At 50.7% G+C, this 21,099-nt stretch overlaps 1 protein-coding gene across 1 annotated transcript in view; it reads left to right on the forward strand.

Moving 5' to 3' along the window:
• The window catches only part of KSR1 (kinase suppressor of ras 1), a 160,866-nt gene that overhangs the window by 89,096 nt on the left and 50,671 nt on the right, over nucleotides 1-21,099 (forward strand). Inside the window, exon 2 of the mRNA XM_068977422.1 lies at nucleotides 123-263. Coding sequence (XP_068833523.1) covers nucleotides 123-263 — 141 coding nt within the window. The remainder of the gene's footprint in view (nucleotides 1-122; nucleotides 264-21,099) is intronic.

Below are 21,099 nucleotides of genomic sequence, written 5' to 3' on the forward strand. Positions count from 1 at the left end.
CCCTGCTTGAATGGCAGCGGAGGGGGCACCTGGCAGGCCCCCGTCCACGTCTCACGGCTCGTGTTTGCCAGAGCTCCACGAGCCGCGAGTGAACCCGCTTTTCTCTCCTGGGCTCCCCGCAGGCGAAGCTGCTCCGGTACATCTGCAAGCAGTGGCAGTGCAAGCTGAGCGTGGCTCCGGGCGAGAGGACCTCGGAGCTCAACAGCTACCCTCGCTTCAGCGACTGGCTGTACACCTTCAACGTGAGGCCGGAGGTGGTGCAGGTACGGGGGCTACGCCATGGGGACTGGGGTCTTCGGGTGGGATGTGGGTGGGGTGTCGAGCAAAGGGACCACACACAAACCCGAGGACTGGCTCCACCGTGGCTGCGACTGATGGGGCAGGAGTGGGTTGTGGAGGGGACGGCAGCACCGGGAGGGACCCAGGGCCCACGTGGCTCTAGCCTGTGTCCTGGGTGCCATCACTCTATAGCCAGACAGCCTGACCCCGCCACTCATAGGTTCATCATGAGGACAACAGCCGGCGTCTCTGGAAACACTGACTGTGCAACAGACACTGCTGAATACTCTGTATAAATAATCTCACTTCATTCCCAAAAAGCCCTGTGAAGGAGTTACTATCATGATTGCTGTTTTATACTTGAGAAAATTAAAGCACCATTTTATACTTGAACAAATTAAAGTGTGGATGGGTCAAATAGCTTGTTTAAAATCATACAGCTGATAAACGATAGTTTTGGAATTTAGAAGCAAGGATCTGAGTTTAGTTTTCTCCTGTAACTCCAGTAGTAATACTGTTTTCCTTCCTTTGTTCTCTTTTCCCATCCATCCAACCTACCCACCCACCTACCCACTAAACTAATCAACCAGTATGCAAGGAGGAGGTCAGAGGTCAGGGGCAGCTCTCATGGGGTATCAATAAATCAGTGCTTGACAGGTGTTGTTCACCCGGGCAGGTCTTTTAAATCCCTCAGTTCTCTTCTAAAATGGAAAAGATGGACTTGGCCATTGTTGTAAAAGCAACACAAATTCATTTTATGTAGACACTTTGGAAAACAGAAGAAGAAGGGGGAAAAATCACATACATATTACCACCACTCAGAGAAAAATCTGTGATCATTAAGACTTTGATAGTTCCTTCCAGCCTTTTTTTTTTACCCTAATACTTAAGTCTTTTAAAAAAAAATCTCTAGATGGGTTAGACCTGTGCTGTCTAGTAAGGTAGCTAATGTTATGTTCTTGGAATGTGGCAAGTCCACACTGAGATGTATTATGATTTCAAAGACATAAATTCAAAGATGTGCTGAATTCTGAAGACATGATCCAGAAAAAAGAAAATATTAAAAACTTAATAGTTAATCTGTTGAGATGCTATTTTGGTTATATGAAGCTAAATAACATGATTAAAATTTATTTCATATATATTTACTTTTTCAAGTGTGGCTATTCAGAAATTAAAATTTAAGTATGTGGCTTGCATTATATTTCTCTAGGGCAACACTGATTTAAACCATCCTGAATAAACAATTTTATATTTTACTCTTATCATTGGACATGCTAACCAGCATGTTTTCCTTGTATTTTCACACTTGGTAACCACCTCCCACCCCACTTTCTTTCAGGAGCTTCATAATGTCTGAGTATATGTGCTATCGTTTACCAGGCAGAGGTTAATTCCAGTTGTTGACTATTGTATATGTCATGGTGGTTAATATTGTTTATGAATCTGCTTGTATATTTAAGAATTTTCACTAGGAGAGATTCCTTGGACAGGAGGTGACTTGAACTTAAGAAATTCCTGTTATGGGTGAGAGAAGATGGGGGTGAATGCGGGCTCCCCACAAGGGCACTTCTAGCACCTTACACGCTCCCAGCCCTGGCCTTGGCCCCAGTGGCCCTCATAGTTGTGACATACGTCAACTTTTAAGAAGCTGGCAGAAAAGAGTTTGCTCATGAGAATTTTGAAGGAAACTGCTTTGTGAGATCGGAGAAGGCGATGGCAACCCACTCCAGTACTCTTGCCTGGAAAATCCCATGGATGGAGGAGCCTGGTAGGCTGCGAGATGGAGGTACCTTGGGGGTATTGTTAACAGTCACATGCATGCATGCACATAATATGTATGTTGTTAGCCGCTCAGTCATGTCTGACTCTTTGTGACCCCTTGGACTATAGCCAACCAGGCTCCTCCATCCATAGAATTCTCCAGGCAAGAATACTGGAGTGGGTGGCCTTTCCCTTCTCCAAGGGATCTTCCTGACCCAGTTATTGAACCCGGGTCTCCTGCATTGCAGGCGGATTCTTTACCATCTGAGCCACCAGGGTAGCCACCAGCTGCTTAGTCACTCAGTGTGTCCGACTCTTTGTGACCCCATGGACTGTAGCCCACCAGACTCATGTCTGTAGCCTACCTGGAAGGTGCTGGGGCCCCACGTGGGCAGTGACTTGCCCAGCATCGCATCAGCATCTTCCCTGCTTGATGATGAGGACCACTGGGTTCAGAGTGGCCGAGTTACTCTATGAAGGTCCCCGAGCTGGTAACAGGGGCAGACTTGAGGGTCAAACCTGGGGCTGCTGGACTCCAAACTGTGCCTTCTAACTTCCTTTCTTGGGCTTAAGACATCTTTGGCAGATGGCTTTGCTCCTTGAGGGATTTCCCTCAGATCTGCAGAGATGTGAAATATGCTGGAGACCCAGCCTCACCCGTGCCCGGCTTTGAAAGAGGAGCTGACCATGCCCAGGGCAGAAGCCAGGACCCTGGGCCGGCTGCAGAAGCTTTTTGGCCTCTGGGGAGCCCTCTGGTGGCAGCCGGGACAGGGGTCTCCCAGCCGGGCCCAGAGGTGATCGTGAGTTAAGTGGTGTCTGAATCACGGAGCCATGCGTGAGGACTTGCCTAGTTTCCAGTGTCTAGGACTCCATGCTCCCAATCCAGGGGGCCCAGGGTTCGATCCCTGGTTGAGGAACTAGATCCCACATTCAACTAAAAAAGACCCCACGTGCTACAACTAAGGCCTGGTACAGGCAAATGAATACATATTTTTAAAAAGCAAACAAAAACAAAGTCATCTGGGGTAGTCAGAGCTGGGTGTAAATGAGGGGAGAGCTCATTTGTGCGAAGGTTCAGGCAGGCTGGAGAGCCCACGAGCCAGGTGTGTTTGGGAGCCAGAATGCTCCCTGGCGGAGGGCACTGGGACAGAGTCTGAGCAGAAAGCTGTGTGTGGGTGGTGGGGTCGGGGAGAGACGGCAGGAGTGTCTCCAGCCCCTCCCTCCGTGTCCCCTCACCCCTCCACCTCCCCGCCTGCACCATGGCCCAGGCCCCCATCCTCTCACCCGAGCTCCTGCAGCAGCCCCAGAACTGTCTCCCTACTTTATCATTGACCTGCTTCACTCCATTTTCCACACAGCATGAAGAAATGTAAATTGGACCACGTTATTCTCCAGGGCTTCCCATTTCTGTCCGAATAAACACCAGATGCCTCACACACTTTGACCTCTGCATGTCTCTGACCTCATTTCACTAACCCTCCCCTTCACTCCCTCTGGTCTGACTTTTGCACCCACTCCCTTGCTCCCTGGAGTGCTCTTTCCTAGGCTTATCCCATGGACATTATTCTAATGTCAGAGCCATCGTCACCTCCTCCACGCAGTCTTCCCTGATGAGCAAAAGGCCACTCTTATATTTCTTTCTTTCTTTTTTTTTTTGAAGTGTTTATTTTGTACTGGAGTATAGCCAACTGTCAGTGTTGTGATAGTTTCAGGTGAAAAGCGAAGGGATTCAGCCATACATTGACATGTATCCATTCTTCCTCCAAATCGCCCTCCCATCCAGGCTATCCAGTAGGTCCTTGCTGGTTATCCAGTTTAAATATAGCAGTGTGTACATACATGGCCATCGCAAGCTCCCTAACTATCCCTTCTCCCCAGCAACCGTAAGTCTGTTTTCTAAGTCTGTGAGTCTCTCTGTTTCCTAAGTAAGTTCCTTTGTGTCATTTCATTTTAGACTTCACATGCAAGGAATGTCGTACATTATTTCCAGTATTTCTCCTTGTCTGTCTGACTTGCTTCACCCAGGATGACACTCTGTAGATCCGTCTATGTTGCTGCAAATGGCATTATTTCATTCTCTTTAATGGCTGCCACTCCTGTGTTTCTTAACCCACAAATTGTGTGGACTCTGACTGGCTCCCACTCCACTCTGCTAGGCCCAGATGCATCCTATGTGCTTTCAGCCAGAATTGGTTCGAGAATAGGTTGTTGTTCAGTCACTCAGTTGTGTCTGACTCTTTGCAACCCCATGGACTACAGCATGCCAGGCCTTCCTATCCTTCGCCATCTCCCAGAGCTTGCTCAAACTTGTCCATTGAATCGATGATGCCATCTGACCATCTCATCCTCTATCACCCCCTTCTCCTTCTGCCTTCAGTCTTTCCCACCATCAGGGTCTTTTCAAATGAATCAGTTCTTCGCATCAGATGGCCAAAGTATTGTAGCTTCAGCTTCAGCATCCGTCCTTCCAATGAATATTCGGAGTTGATTTCCTTAGGGATTGACTGGTTTGATCTCCTTGCTGTCCCACTTAAGAGTCTTCTCCAACACCACAGTTTGAAAGCATCAGTTCTTTGATGCTCAGCCTTCTTTATGGTCCATCTCTCACATCCGTACATGACTACGGGAAAAACCGTAGTTTTGACTCTTCGGACCTTTGCCGACAAAGTGATGCGCCACCTAGATAGGCAGGTGCACATTTCAGAAACCAAAGTTCCAAGTGGCATGAAAGTCACGCCCCTTTCCACAGCTGAACTCAGAGACAGAATCCGTTGACTTCTGAATGTCAGCGAAACCACCGTTTATTTTCCTAAATGAATGTTTTATTTTGGAATAGTTTTAGATTTACAGGAAAGTTGCAGAGTCCGTGCAGAGTTCCCGTCTGCACCCCTCACCCGCGTCCCCTGTCATTAACAGCATATATTACCAGCGTACATTTGTGAAAACTCAGAACATGGCATTGGTTTATGACTACTAATTACACTCCAGATTCCATTTGGATTTCACCAGTTTTTCCATCGTTGTCCTCCTCCTGGTCTAGGTTCCAATCCAGGGTACCATGTTGTTCTCTTTACAGATGTATTCATTTAGTTGTGGCACGCAGGATCTAGATTGAACCTGGACCCCTTGCTTTAGAAGTGGTGAGTCTTAGGCACTGGATCACCAGGGAAGTCTCACCACATTGTGTTTATTCACATACAAATTTGTTTCCCATATATATATAAAAGATGCTAAAGTGGGATCATAGAATGGTATCATCCTGAGGTTCTTAGTTTGAATTTCACCTCTGTGTTGGTCCATGCAAGCCCACCTCATTCTTCTTTCTTTTAAAATTATTTATTCACTTGTTTGGCTGTGCTGGGTCTTGCAGGCTTTCTCCAGGTGCAGACTTTCTCAGTGCTTCTCACTGAGGTGGCTTCACTTGCTGTGGAACATGGGCTGTAGGGCACGCGGGCTCAGTAGTTGCAGCACGCGGGCTCGGTAGTTGCAGCACGCGGGCTCAGTAGTCGCGACTCCTGGGCTCTTGAGCACAGGCTCAGTAGTTGCGGTGCACGGGCTGAGTTGCTCCAGGCCATGTGGGATCATCCCAGACCCACCCCTCTCTCCTGCATTTGCAGGCGGATTCTTTGCCACTGAGCCACCAGGGACGCCCACTTCATTCTTCTTTAGCAATAGAATAGGAAGAGGTTGGGTTTCTCCTCAATATTTCAGGAATGGCTGTGTTGGAGCCCTCCAGAAGGTATCAGCTTGTGCCCAGTAGAAGCTGTGTGCCAGGCAGCGTGGTGCTTGGCATGCGGGAAGCCCTGGCATATATTTGCTGGTGAAAAGTGACTGAGGAATGAGCAAAAGTCACAGTGGGATGCAGGCTGGGGGTGCCAGACTTGAAAACGGGGTGTCTGTCTTTTTTCTGTTCAGTTTTTTGGAGAAAGGATTCAAGTCCATGAAGTCTGGCATTTCCTTCTGCTTAGCTGTGGGGGTGCACTGGTGCAGTCAACACTCTCAAGACGATTTTGCCAGGACTGCTCCCTAGGCCTCTGGGAATGGCTTTTGTGTGATGGGACTTGTCTCTTTATTCTCTTGGGGTTTTCTGCTGATCCTGATACCTGCAGTGTATTTGAGTGAAGCCCTATGTCCGTGCGTAACCTCCTCCTTCCTTTTCAAAATCTCCTTCCCGGGCCCCGTCCCTCTCCATGCATGTGTGCTAAGTCACTTCAGTCATGTCCAACTCTGTCTATGGACCGTAGCCTGCCAGGCTCCTCTGTCCATGGGATTCTCCAGGCAAGGATACTGGAGTGGGTTGCTCTGCCCTCTTCCGGGGGAATCTTCCTTATTCAGGGATTGAACCCACATCTCTTAGGTCTCCTGCATTGGCAGACATGTTCTTTTCCATTATTGCCGCCTGGGAAGCTGTTTGTCCTTCTGCTGCTGCTGTTGCTAAGTTGCTTCAGTCGTGTCCGACTCTGTGCGACCCCAGAGATGGCAGCCCACTAGGCTCCTCCGTCCCTGGGATTCTCCAGGCAAGAATACTGGAGTGCGTTGCCATTTCCTTCTCCAATTCATGAAAGTAAAAAGTGAAAGTGAAGTCGCTCAGTCGTGCCCGACTCTTAGCGACCCCATGGACTGCAGCCCACCAGGCTCCTCCGTCCATGGATTTTCCAGGCAAGAAGTACTGGAGTGGGGTGCCATTGCCTTCTCTGGTTAGAGTTATCTAAACATTATTTCAGCTTTGTCTTTAAGACTGCGGTCACCAGTTTGCGGTCATACAGTTTTCAGGAAAGAACGCCTTTCTGCTGTATGAAGAGAGGGGCTGGACATGGAAGTGGCCACAAGGCAGTGTGGCTTCTCTGGGGTCCTGGTGCGGACGAAGGGGCTCTTGACTCTCCCTTCTTTTCCCACCAGGGACACACCCCAGCCCTCTCTGGCTCCAGAGCCCGCTGCGGGCCCTTCTGACCTGTGTGACCCCTGACCCCTTCTCCTCGGATGCTGGAGACAGGCAGCTCTGGAGATGCCTTCATCTATTCACCCAACCATCACACCTTTGTCTAGAGTGACACCATCCGACAGAATTTTCTGTGATGCTAGAAGCAATCTGTTCTATGCACCATGGTAACCACCAGCCACATGTGGCCAGGGAGCACTTGAAATACGTATAGTGCAATTGAGAAACTGTAATTTAAATTTCATTCTGTCATGTCAGTATGTGTGTAAGTCGCTCAGTCATGTCTGACTTTTGCAACCCCATGGACTGTAGCCCGCCAGCTCCTCTGTCCATGGAATTCTCCGGGCAAGAATACTGGACTGGGTTGCCATTCCCTTCTCCAGGGAATCTTCCTGACCTAGGGACTGAACCTGAATTTCCCGCATTGTAGGCAGATTCTTTACCATCTGAGCCACCAGGGAAGCCCCTGTCATGTTGGATTTTCATATAAATAGCTACTTGGCTGTTGCTGTGACGGGGCAGTGCAGGTCTAGGTCCTGTGCTGGGAGCCGGGACTCTAATCGCGCTCTCCCCAGGGCCGGGAGCTCCCAGGCTGGGGAGAGGCACAGTCAACAGCCGGTGCTGAGTGCCCGGATGGAAGCCAGCCTGGGGTCTGTGGGAGCTGGTGGGCAAACTCACCGTGGGTGCTAGCAGGCAGCTAGATGGGCAGAAACTTCAAGAACTTGGGGTTGACAGAGCTGTCCTGTCCTTGCCAGGAAGAATTTGCAAAGATCTGGAAGGAATCGGTGAGGAAACAGGGTTGGTTCATGGGAACCTCCATGAGTGGAGTGTAAGGGTTGGGGTTTTTGCCTGGGAGATCATGGAAGGGTGTATATGTGAGAGAGGAAGAGAGAGAACTTTGGGGTTGTTTGAAGGCAAGTAGACCTCCTCCTGGACTTCCTTGGTAGTTGGGCTTCCCTGGTGGCTCAGACAGTAAAAAATCTGCCCACAATGTGGGAGATGTGGGTTCGATCCCTGGGTCGGGAAGACCCCCTGGAGGAGGACGTGGCCACCCATTCCAGTATTCTTGCCTGGAGAATCCCATGGACAGAGAAGCCTGGTGGGCTGCAGTCCATGAGGCTGCAAAGAGGTGGACAGGAAAGTGAGATGGTGCCCCTGACTGGTGAGAAATAGGAGCGCCCTGAGCAGATCTGGATGGTTGGGGTCGTTAAGATGAGGGAGTGGGCAGGCGAGTGAGTGTAGAGGCAGGGCCCCTTCTCTGGGCATCTGGAGTCACACTCTGTATTATTTCCGCCCTTTTTCTCACCCTCCTCCTCATCTACAAGTTAAAAACTAAAAATCACAGCTTCATGTTCTGGCTGCAGCTGGGGAAATGATTTCACAGCCTGCTGGCATGGAGCCATTTTTTTTTCCTTCAGCAATTTCCCTGTTGGAAGTTGTTAAAGGAAGTGGCAAGCGCTAGCTGGGACCAGTGCTAGCAGGGAGCGTGGGGGATGCAGAGGCTGAATTCCAGGGCTGCAGCCACAGTCCACAGACTCCTTGAATAAGCTCTTGCTGGTGGCGTGTTCAGAATTGAAGATGCAGGCGGGTCCGGTAAGGGGTTTATGTGGTGGCCCCCGCTGGGCAGGTTTCTCTTTCCTCTTTCCGTGTATCCCCGTGTCTAAAGTCCGGTCTTCTCTCGGGGATGGAGAAGAAAGCTGCCTGACCTCTGCTACCATCTTGCCTTCCCATTGGCTGGGAGTGGCTGCAGCTCCGTGGGCCCCAGGAGGTAGGCCGTGTGAGCGGGAGGCTGTAGATTAGACCAGAAGAGCGAGGGGGGTATTTGGCTTCTGGGTTCAGCTTTAATAGACATGAATCCTGCCATCCTTGCCTCTCCTCCCGTCCTCTTCGTGTCCCTGCCCTCTCCCTCTGGAAGCCTGAGGCCCCGCCATCCTGACTGCCTTGCTCGTTGGCAGCTGGGAGCATCCTTGGAATGTGGCCCACACCCTCACCCTGCCGCCTGCAGGGATCTGGGCCGGCTGTCAGTCCTACAGGCCCAGGGCTGCCTCCATACAGAGGAGTTGAGATCTCTGGCACTGATCTCAGTACCAGCTCAGAGTGGCTGGCAAGTGGAGCCCCAGCCAGTGGACTGGCCTGTGGGCATCACCCAGCCAGTCAGGAGAAGATCTAAAGCCAGATATAGAAGGAAGAGGGACAAACTACAAGGGAGCATTTTATAGCTACCATCCTCTTTAATCCCTGGGACGGGGGTTGAGGGACTAGGATCCCTACTTTGTAGCTGAGCAAACTGAGGCTCAGAGACATTGGGTGACATGTTAGCGTCACCCAGCAGGCGGATAACCAAGTCAGGATTCAAACTCACATTCTTGTGACTCCAAAGCCAGGCTTCCTTTCCCTGGCAGATTTTGTCCTCTGTCGTCTGACCCAGAACAGCCCGGCCTGGGGTGGGGGTGGGGGTTGGGCTACTGTATGTCGCTGCGTGGTTGACTTGATCTTCATTTCTTCCAGTCTTCCTCCTTCTCCACCCCCCTCCCTGTCCCCCCACCCCCACCCTCTTCCCCTCTCTCAGTCTCTTTTCTCTTTTTTTTCCAGCCTTCTTTTCTCCCCTTCCCCACTCTTCCTTTCTCTTCTTTCATCCCTCCATCCTTCTTCCCTTCCTCAATCTCCTTCTTCTTTCCTTTCCAACCGCCTGTTCGACATCCAATGATCACTTACTTACCTTGTACCAGGTACCCAGATTCATTACTACAGGGGATTCCTTGATGAACAAAGTGCAGTCTGCCCTGACGGGCTTACAGGGTGGTGGGATGTAGTCATCTCCAAATAACGATGGTGATGGGTCCCCAGGGAGGAAAGGATGAAACACGGCAGGAAGCAGAGCAGAGGATGCCTGCTCACGTTTCGCCTGTTCGTCCACGCATGCGCACGCCCAGTGAACACGCACTTACCTCCTGTTGTGAGTCAGGTCCTGATCTAGGCACTGCCCATGAGTTCCTGTCCTTACAAGACTTGCAGACATCATCCTCTTCCATGAATGAAGTGATTTATTTTTCTAATTATGAGCCAGAGTGCCTTCTTTTAAGCTTTGACTGAAGGGGTACTCCTGGTTCCTAGATATCTGAAAAATCATGAGACGACTGCTCTGGTCAGCCCGTATTGGTTGAGCATTTTTACAGTGAGCCCATTTGCTCAATCTTTTAGATTTCTGGGCTACCAAGTCCAGCAAAACCCGATGAGACTGGAAGTGCCACGTGGGCAGGGACCTGGGTGTCTTGCTCATTGCTCTGTCTCCAGTTCCTGGCATGTAGGAAGTGTTCTTGATGAATGACTGCAGCTAAGTGAGATTATCCAAGAGTTTTGGTCTCTTCGATCTCAGGAGCTCTCTGATCTGAGCTAGTGAAAGTTGAATTGGAGAGGTCTCTGGAGGCTGCTGAGGTCTGGGGTTCCTGAGCTGCCTTTGGTTTCCGTTGGCAACAGGCAGGCTTGAGCAAGACCATGTGCCTGTCGCTTCCTCTGGGGCCACTGGCTCCTGAGTTGTTGGCCTGCCTTCTGTGGGGACTACCTCCCAAGGCAAGATTGCTCTAGAACAGATCTGCCCAGCTAGATATTGGGAAATTCTTGTGTTGACACCACACTGTTTTAATTATCTTAAAGAAAAAGTCTCTTCTCTCATTTGCTTCCTTTAAAAAAAAAAAAATCAGCATATACGTTTCAGTGGCTCCTGCTTCCAGCTCTGTGCCTTTGAGTAGGCAACAGATTAAAAAGACTGCTTAAGGCCATGACCCCTGGAATTAGACAGCCTAGCCCCTGGAGCTGGGAGGCAGACATAAGCTTCACTTTGCCACTCGCCAATGGTGTGATCTTGGATAAGTCCCTTACCTTTCCGAGCCTGTTACTAGTCTGTTGACTGCTCTAACTAGAAACTGAGGAGTCATTTCTGATTCCTTCTGCTTCCTCCACCTTGACATTCAGTTGACTAGCAAATCTCGCTAGCTCTATTCCCAAATATATATCCCCAATCCATCTATGTCTCTTTTTCACCACTGCCACCTCCCTAGTCCTAGCTACTTCACGGACTTGTGCATTAGCACCTATGTTGCTCTTTGTATCAGTCTTGCCCTTCCCTCCGTTTCATTGTTCATGAGTCAAGAGTGATTTTTCCTCTTCGTCGTCTTTTTGTTGTTGTTCACTCACTAAGTCATGTCTAATTCTTTGTGATCCTGCAGACTGCAGCATGTCAGGCTTCCCTGTCCTTCACTTATCTCCTGGAGTTTGCTCAGATTCATGTCCATTGAGTCGGTGATGCTATTTAACCATCTCACCCCCTTCTACTTTCGCCTGCAATCTTTCCCAGCATCAAGGTCTTTTTTCAGTGCGTCGACTCTTTGCATCAGGTGGCCAAAGTATTAGAGCTTCAGCTTTAGCATCAGCCCTTCCCATAAATATTCAGGGTTGATTTCCTCTAGGATTGACTGGTTTGATCTCTTTGCTGTCCAAGGGACTCTCAAGAATCTTCTCCAGGATCACAAATTTGAAAGCATCACTTCTTTGATGCTCAGCCTTCTTTATGATGCAACTCTCATATCTGTGCATGACTGCTGGAAAAACCATAGCTTTGACTATATGGTCCTTTGTCTTCTTTTTAACGTATTTATTTGCTATCATTCGGCTGTGTTGGCTCCGCAGCATGCAGGCTCTTCTCTGCAGTGCTCATCTTTCTCTCTAGTTGGGGTGCGTGGGCTCACCACCTCAAGCTGTGTTGCAACTTGAGGGCTTAGTTTCCCTGTGGCATATGGGGTCTTAGTTCCCCAACCAGGGATCAAACCTGTGTCCTCTGCATGGAAAGGCAGATTCCTAACCACTGGATCACCAGGGAATTCCCACGTGATTCTTCTTAAAGCCCCAGTCCAACCCCCTCACTTTTCTGAGTAGGGTGCGTCACTGGTGCCCCAGCCCAACCCCCTCACTTTTCTGAGTAGGGTGCCTCACTGGTGTCTTGTTGCACTCAGCGTACAATCCAGAGCCCTCACTGTGGCCTTCAAGGCTCTGGAGTATCCGCATCTGCCTCCTCCTGTGTCTCCTGCTGCCCCTTCTCACTCTCCCCCTCACGTTAGGACAGGTTAGGTTGTTTCCTGTCATAGCCCGGGGCCTCTGTGTATTCTGTTTCCTCTGTCAAAATTTCTATACCATCATGGCTAGCACCTTCTCATCCTCTGATGGGAGCTTAGAAGTCAGCTCTTCAGAGAAGCTATCCTGTCTAAAATTAGATGCACACCCCGCCCCCCGCCCCCACAGCCACCACTTTGTGTCAGTAAGCTATTTCCTTTTAGCACTTATTCACGAATCTCGATTACGTATTTTAGTTATTTTTGAATTTGTTTTTTTATTGTTTCTTGATAGAATATAAGCTCCCTAAGGAAAGAGACTATATATTTTGTTCGCTGCTGTATCCTCTGTGCTGAGTAAGGTTCCTGGCCCACCCTTGCTGTTCAGTAGCTGTCTATTGATTGTGGGTGGATGGATGGATAGATAAATAGGTGGAGAATGACATGGTACCAGGGCACATAGTAAGCCCTTACCAAGTAAAAGCTATTATGTTCTTCTACAACTAGTTAAAGCTTTTCTGTAACAAGTTCCAATACAAGCTGGCTTGAAGAAAACAGTCTTTTATCAGCTTAGGTAATGAAAGTCCAGGAAGTCTGGATGCAGAAGCCCAGCTGATGCCTTTAGAGCACACTTCTCAGACAGGCCCACTCCACGTGGCAGGCTTGAAGGGCACCAGGAGCTAAGCCTCACTTTTTTTTCAGTAGAGTAGCGGTATTGCCTATTAAGAGCTTCTTACCCTAGAACTGTGGGTGAAAAATCCCAGGGAAGGCTCTGATTGGCTTGGCTTTAGTCATGTGCTCACATCAGAACCAATCACAGAGCTAATAAGACAGAGAACTCCCATTGGCCAAAACTAGGTCATAGGTTCACCCTTTGGCAGAAAGATGGTGAGCCTGAAGGATCAACGCCATCTGCACTTGGGAAATGTGTCTTGGAGGAAAGACCACCCTGCTGACAGAAGAAGCATGCACAAGCACACACTCACTCCCAACTGTTGCTACTGCAGCTCCCCACCCTCACCCTCACCAGGGGCCCTCCATGGGGCTGGCTCACCTGGCTTTCCCCTGGGGGGATCTCTGGGTGCCATTGGGCCTGCTTTTCCAAACAGTGAGTAGAACTCCTTTGTTGGTATAGGAGGTGAAGGGCCTCAGGCTCAGGGATGGGTCATCAAAGGCCTACACTCTGGCAGGGGGTCCTCAGAGATCTTATATCTAGGATGTAATAGGTGAGCCTATTCCTCAGTTTTTTAAAAAATTAATATTTATTTTTGGCTGCGCTGGGCTTCATCCCTTTGTGTGGGCTTCCTCTAGCTGCGGTGAGTGGGGGCTGCTCCTCACTGGGGTGTGAGAACTTCTCATTGCAGTGGCCTCTCTTGTGGAGCACAGGCTCCAGGCATGCGGGCTTCAGTAGTTGTGGCACGCATGCTTAGTTGCTCCGTCACCAGGGAAGTCCCAGTTGTTGTTTTTAATAACACCTCATTTTCTTCACTGTGAAAATAAAAAATATTTATTTTAGAAAGTATACAAAAGCAAAGAAAATAGGTCATCTGTAACCCTACACAGAGGTAATGATTGCTTCTTAGCTTTTCAGGGTGTTTTTTGTTTTTTCTTCATAGCCAATAATTTACACAAATATCCCTTTTCAAAGTATGAAAAGTGTAGAAATTAAAGAAAACAATACTACTGTTTATTGACGGTTTACATCATAATCTTACAACCAAGAGGAAATGCTGGAAACATTTTGGTACCTTTCCTTCCAGTTGGCCTTCTTTGTTGGTTGATCTTTCTTTTCTTTTTCTTCTTTTTTAATGTCATCTATTCATGAATTTATACTATGATTGTTTAGCAAGTGTTGCCAGTGTGCCTGGCACTGAGCTGTGAGCTTTACGTGGAGAGTCTCTTTCAGTCCTCCCAGTAACCTTCTGGGGAGATGTCTTATATTCCATTCCGGCTGCTGGAACAAAAATAACATAGAGTGGGCTGGGCAGCTTATAAACAACAGAAATTTATTTCTCATCGTCTGGTGATGAGGAAGTCTAAGATCAAGGTGCCAGTAGATACTGTGTCTGGTGAGGATCCACTTCCTGGTTCATAGATGACCATTTTCTGCTGTGTCTTCACATGATGGGAGGGACCAGGCAGCTCTCTAGTGTTTTATATAAGGGCACTAATCCCAAACTGAGGGCTCCACACTCATGATGTCCCAAAGACCCTACTAATACTGTCACATTGGGATTAAGTTTCCACGTATGAATTTTGGGGAGAACACATTTAGTCTGTAGCAAGAGACAATGCTTGTATCCCCAAAATAGGATAGAGATAGACTTTCCTGGTGGCTCAGATGTAAAGAATCTGCCTGCAGTGCAGGAGACCCAGGTTCGATCTCTTGGAGAGGGGAATGGCAACCCACTCCAGTATTCGTGGCTGGGAAATCCCATGGACAGAGGAGCCTGGTGGGCTGCAGTCCATAGGGTCGCAAAGAGTTGGACAGAACTGAGTGACTGACACTTCCACAGGCTAGAGATAGAGAAACTGACAGTGTCACTTATCTCAGGTCACTTAGATGGTAAGTGGAGGAGCCAGGATTCATATCCGGGAAGTCTGGCTCCAAAGCCAAGGTCACAACACACACACAGACACACAAAACACACACACACACACACACACACACACACACACTATATTCTCATGGACAGGCCCATGTTGTATATTCCTTCTGTGATCCTGAACATCTTTTCTTTTTAAAAATTTCATTTTAAAAATAACATTTTCTAAATCTAATGACCCATGTTTATCATAAGAAAATTTGAAGATATAGAGAAGCCCAAAAAAGAAAAAAAAATCCCCCCACAACCCCACCAGCTGCTGTTAGCCAGCCATATAACTTTAGACCTTCCCCGCCCCCACCCCCCCCATCTACACATAGTCAAGTGCATCCTTTTTGGCATACGGTTCTGAGTTTTGATAGCTGGTAGCTCTTCCCACGGTGTCTAAATCACCCAGCCCCAGATCTGTGAGAACCGCAGAGGCAGTGGGAGCAGCTGGAGTTCACGCAGGGGTGGGGGTTCCCCAGATGATTCACTGGAAGAGGAGGGATCATCACGCTCCTTGTTGACTCAAGTCGGAATCTTTGGAGGAGGGCCGGGAGGCAGGGAGCACCTCTCTGTCTGCCGCCTGTATCCTAGGTACCCTGGGTGCCTGGCCCCCTGCCCGACACCCGGCCCCCTGCAGCGAGGCCGGCTGGAACCTGCGTGTCTTACACCCAGCACCTGCTCTGGGAGCTATGTGCTGACTCCCCAGCACCCAGGCACAGACTATTTTTGGCTGCAGTGACTGTTCACTACAGTCATGAAAACAGAAACTCTTCTCTCTACCTTGTCCTTCCCTGGGACACCACACCAGGGACCGGGGCTGCTGGGGACCCTGTGCTCGGGCCCCTCGTCATGCATTGCCTGTGGAGCTGGGTGCCGGCCAAGGCTACACGGGGCTCAGGGGCCCCACCTCCCGTGGTGCTGCGCGAGGCACGGAGCCTGGACCAGCCCCGGCCGAAGGGTTGCGAGGTAGGCACTGGGGTCTGGGATCAAGCGGCCTTTCCATGAGAGCCTGGAAGGGAGTGTGTTTGGCTGGGCTCCGGGTCCTCGCTTTGCCGTCTTATAGACACTTCAGGAAAAATGAGCGTATAGGGGTAGAATGTGCCTTCCACTTCATAGGATTTCATTTGCTTTCTTTTTTGCTGTGAAGTGGCTGGTGGGGACCCATCGGGCACTTACTGAAATAGATATTTCCCCATTCTCCTGGTGAATGGTTTGGGGCCCGTTTGTGCTTTTGGTTTGAACAGGGCACACACTTGTTTTGAGCCAGCTTCTTCTGGGAGCTTAGGAAACTGGAGTTGTATGGGCAGGCCCAGCCCTGCCTCAGCGCTTCTGGTCAACCTGATAAGAGGAGGCCAAGCCATGTAGAGACTGTCTGTGCTAGATTTGGAGGTACACGGACCAGGGTCCAACCCAGGCCCATTGCTCACTTGCTGTGTCCTAGGTGAGTAACCTAATCTCTCTGAACTCCACTTTCCTTCACCATGAAGCAATCGTGCCCAGGCCACTTCACGAGTGGCTGTAGTACAAGGAGTTGTTATTTGATGATTGGATTGGTTGTGAAAAGAGGCAGGTCAAGAAGCTGGGTGAGAATCAACGTGCCACAGCCCTGGGTGGGTCTTAGAGCTCAGCTCAGAAGCTGGGTGTTTGGCTGTAGGTGGTGATATGGGGTTTGCTTCTTCTTTACAAAAAGAAGAAAAATGTGTGTCACTGAAGTGGGCATGGGTCGGGGTGGGCAAGAGCAGGGAGTCAAGGATTTCTGCCCACCCACCATCTTCTGAGCCACCAAGACTTTAGGGACTTGCCAGGGTGAGGCCATTAGCCAAGAACCCCTCTGCTGCATTCCATGGGGCTTTGGACACATGAGGTAAGCACATAGCATGGTGTCCCTTAGGTCAGCACCTTTGGAAAAGATTCTCAGGGAAGTCTTCCTCTTGGCTCACCTTCTTAGAGCAGCTCAGAAAAGTTGGCAGGAATGAAACCTTTATATCTGGGTAAGGAATGCCCACCAGGGGTTGGTACATCCTGGTGTTAGTCACTGGCAACGCCTTGATCCTATTGTTCTGGGTGACCCAGATAGGTCCCCTCCCCTCCCTGGGCCTCGATTTCCTCCTCTGTAAAATGAGTATTGGACTAAAATGTCTCTAAGGGTCCTTTGAGGGGTTCCTGGGTGGCGCTACCCACCTGCCAATGCAGAAGACAAAAGGGACGTGGGTTTGATCCCTGGGTCCAGAAGATCCCCTGGAGGAGGGCAGTGGCAACTCACACCAGTATTCTTGCCTGGAGAATCCCATGGACAGAGGAGCCCCACGGGCTATGCAGCCCATAGCGCCGCCAAGAGTCAGACGCTGAACAGTCCGACTCAAGCGACTTAGCATGCCTGCAAGTGTCCTCTGCCTTTGATCTTGGCAGAGGAAGACTTTCTCTCCTGTCTTCCCAGACTCATGAATACGCATTGGCCCCTTCTTGCCCTCAGCCCCGATGGCTCTGGCGATGGTCTCCTTGGCTTGAGTCCTCTGTGACTGCCATGGGCCAGGAGCTGTTTACAGAGTTTCTGGAAAACTACAGAGAGGGGGCTGCCTCCTTCCAGGGTCTCCCAAGAGATCTCAGTCTCCTGCTTGGACCTTGTGGGGCAGCTCGGAAACAATGGGCCTCTGTCGTCAGTGGAGCAGCCTGCCTCTCAGGTCTCCAGCTCTGCACTCACTTCCTGCAGTGCGGCTTATCCCCGATCCCTCCCACCACCCCACCCCAGCCCTTGACCCATGGCCCCAAAGGACAGACTTCGTGCTGAACACTGGGAGGGATGTGCCCCTCTGGTGGAGGGAGGGGTCTGAGATTTGTCTCCTGGCCTCACAGGAGGGTCAGACTTAACAGCTGGGGCTGGGCATGTGCCAGGGCCCTGAGCGAAATCTCTGGGCCCTGAGTTTGCCGGCTGGCCAGTCTGGCATGGGGCTGAGTAATGGGCTCACTGGCTGCACTCAGAGCTGTCACACTGCGGGTATGGAGGAGACGGAGGAGACTTGTCTGGGAACCCTCTCTTGACTGGTATGTTTGCACAGGGGAGAACTGGAAGGGGAGATGTTGGGCACCAGCTGGCCACAGGCAATGGCCACGCCTGATCCCTCTGTTTCTGTTGGTGCCTTTATGCCCCGGAGAGCTGGGGCTCCCCACAGGGAGGTGCATTTCTAACCAGACCCTGTTCCCTGCACTCTCTACGGAGGATTGCTCAGCATCGAAGTTTGCCAGAGCTGTCGTCCTGGGCAGCCTCTCACATCTACCCCTTCCCATCTCAGAAGTGTCCCTGTTGAGATGGTCATCCCATGCTCAGCCTTTTCCTGGAAGCCCTCTTCTTCACCCGGCTGCTGGCTTGGCCTGTGTCTCCACTGCCACCCTGCTCGTCCATCTGCTGTGTCAACAAGGGATGCCATGAGGGCCTACCGGCTTGGGGAAGCTGCTGCCCTGGAGCGGGGCTCACGGCGACAGACCCCTGACCCCCAGCTGCCCCAGCTGTGGCTCCTCCACACTGCCCTGGGTGTGCCAGAAGGGGCCTCCCCCCGCCCCCATCTGCCGGTTCCCTAAGCATCACCCAAGGGTTTAAGGAAGTGTTAGTCACTCAGTTGTCCGACTCTTTTCGACCCCATGGAGGGGGGGGCTCCTCTGTCCATGGGATTTTCCAGGCAAGAATCCTGCAGTGGGTTGCCATGCCCTTGCCCTTCTCTAGGAGATCTTCCTGACCCAGGGATTGAACCCGCATCTCCCTGCAGCTCCCGCATTGCAGGCAGATTCTTTACCACTGAGCCACCAGGAAGCCTTACCCAAGGGGGCTCGTGTATTCTTTTGACTGATGTTACACCCTCCCCCTGTCCTACCCTGACCCCAGTCTTACTTTGGAATGTTCTTTTTCTTGTAGCCAGTGAGCCCCTTTTAGAGTATTCCATTTTTGACTCGTGTTTTACTGTGGAGTCTAGTGGACAACAGTGTGTTCTTTCCAACAGTCAGCGAGCATCCTGGGGGAAGAGAACCCCCTGCTATAGAAGCCCACCCATCTCCTCTCTCCATCTTGCGAGTAGTATGAATGGGGGAAAGCACACAGCCCCAAACCTATGGGGGTGTGTGTGTGTGTTTCTCTAATGCTGGAAGTATCCGACGGTTTTCAAACAGCATGCAGGAGAATTGGTTTTGGAAATGTGTGTTGAAGATACAGAGAAAGGTGACAAAATGTGGGCCTGCCTTGTCTCTTCTCTGGGCCCAGCATAGCTGGTGTGTGTTTGTTGAGTGGCTGAATGACCCACGTCGGCCTGTGGACCCAGTCCAGCCTGCTACTGCTTTCTCTACAGCCTTTGGAGTTATGAATGGTTTTCACATTTGTAACTGGTAGGAAAAGCAAAACAAAGCAAAACCAGACTATTTTGTGACGTGTGAAAATTATATGAAATTCATGGTTCCGGGTGCATAGTTAAGATTTTACTGGCACCAGCCACACCCATGTGCTTCCGTACTGTCTGTGGCTGCTTGGGAGCTCTGATAGCAGAGTTGACTAGTTGTGACAGAGGTCATATGGCCTGGAAAGATGAAGAGACTCTATGGTCTGTTCAGAAAAAGTGTACCAATTCCTGCACTAGATGCCTAGGGTTTATGGGAGGAAGAATGGGGCCTGGGTAGGCAGCCCCAAGACAGGCCTTCCAGGAGGGTGAGGCCAGCCACCTGGGCTGATGGTGGTGGCCGTGGTGAGAACGGATGCCATTGGAAGCTAGAGATTTGGTCTCAGGCAGACTCAGAGAACACATGCCTCCTCCAGAGGGCAGGGGGGTACTGAGGGGGCCTGGCAGGACTGCTAAGGGGGTTCAGAAGTCATGTAGAGAGAAGAACCCCCCCACTAGAGGCTTCCTGCAGCTGCTTTTAACCCCACAGCCAGAGTGCACCCCAGCTTGCATGGAAGGAGGGCACAGCATGGAGCCTGGAAACCAGATGTGACCTGTGATGCCAAGCAGATCCTACCCTGGGGAAAGCATCCCACATCATAGAGCAGAGAAGTGGGCACCAGTGCAGGCAGAGCCAGCTGGCTGTGAAGAGGTAGAGATGGCCATGTCTCAGCCTCACCAAACAGGCTGTGTGGCCTTGAGCCAGTTTCCTAGCCTCTCTGAGCCTTGTCACCCATCTCAGGCTTTTATGAGGATCGCCTGTGCTGACCTCTATAGCTGATCTAACAGAGTGCCTGGCACCCAAGGGCTGAGTAATAACTGCTCGCTGCTCACCCTGTTTTGACCCCCTTCTTACCTCCTCCACTTTTACGTGCACCCCTCCACCTCCACACCATATCCCACCACTGCACCCCCTTTCTGAGGCTTTCAAGCCCAGATGTACTAATGTGTAGGCCAGACTCCCTGAAGAGTCCGCCAGGCTCCCTGCTCTGTAAACGTCCACCCTGCCTTGTGGGAGGGAGGGAGGCACCAGGGTACAGGAGAGTGCATCTCCTAGGATGTTTGTGAGCTTGGGCTGGGCTGGGGTTGAGTTGAAGGATCAGGGGCCTCGTGAAAGGACAGGTGGGAGATCAAGCCCCCAGGGTGCTGCCCTGCCCCGGCCAGCCCCACTTTCTTAGACCTTTCTGCCTTGGACTACTTTGGCCAGATTTAAGGCCCTACAGTTTGTCTGCCCTCATGGTTCTCACCCCTAGAAGTTCCAATTCAATTGATGTAAGGTGGGGCCTGGTTATCAGGATCCTTTTTTTGTGTGTTTTTTTTGCCTTGCTGCTTGGCATGTGGGATTCCCTAACCAGGAATTGAACTCATGCCCAGCCCCACCCCATTCCCCCAGAGTGGAAATGAAGTGTTTTAACCACTGCACTGCCAAGGAAGTCCCAGGATCCTTTTTTAAAGCCTCTCAGGTGATTCCAGGTTGCTGACAGGGTTGAGAGACACTGACCTGATCTAGCCAAACCTACTCATGTTATAAATGATGAAACCGAAGCCCAGAGAGGGGCAGGGACTGGCCCAAGGTTGGCAGAGTTCCGACCAAATCTGACCCTTCTTTCACTGGGAAGTGATAGAGAGAAGCCCTCTCTATCAGGGTAACTTTTCCCAGCAGGGGCTTTTTCTCATTCCCCAGAACTGGGATAGTGACTAGGTCCAGACATGGTCCATTGACAAAGCCAGTATCCCTAAGCTCTTTGCTGATCCCCATGGAAACCCCAGGAAGCTGCCCGACCCAGGCCCCTCACTGCCTCAGCCCCTCCTGTGCTTCCTAGAATATCCAGCTATTATTATCCAAGTGTCACCCCTTCTTCTCCCTCGGCACCAGCAGTGGTGAGAAGGCAGGAAGGAGCATCTGTCAGGTGCCCCCTTGCCAACTGGAGAGATGTGGGCTCCCCTCCTGGGCTGCCGGAGAACCCCCTGCTCCTCTGTCTCTGCTCCACCGGCCAGAG

Source organism: Capricornis sumatraensis, chromosome 8, assembly GCF_032405125.1.
Source record: "Capricornis sumatraensis isolate serow.1 chromosome 8, serow.2, whole genome shotgun sequence".
In the NCBI taxonomy this organism is placed as follows: Eukaryota; Metazoa; Chordata; class Mammalia; order Artiodactyla; family Bovidae; genus Capricornis; species Capricornis sumatraensis.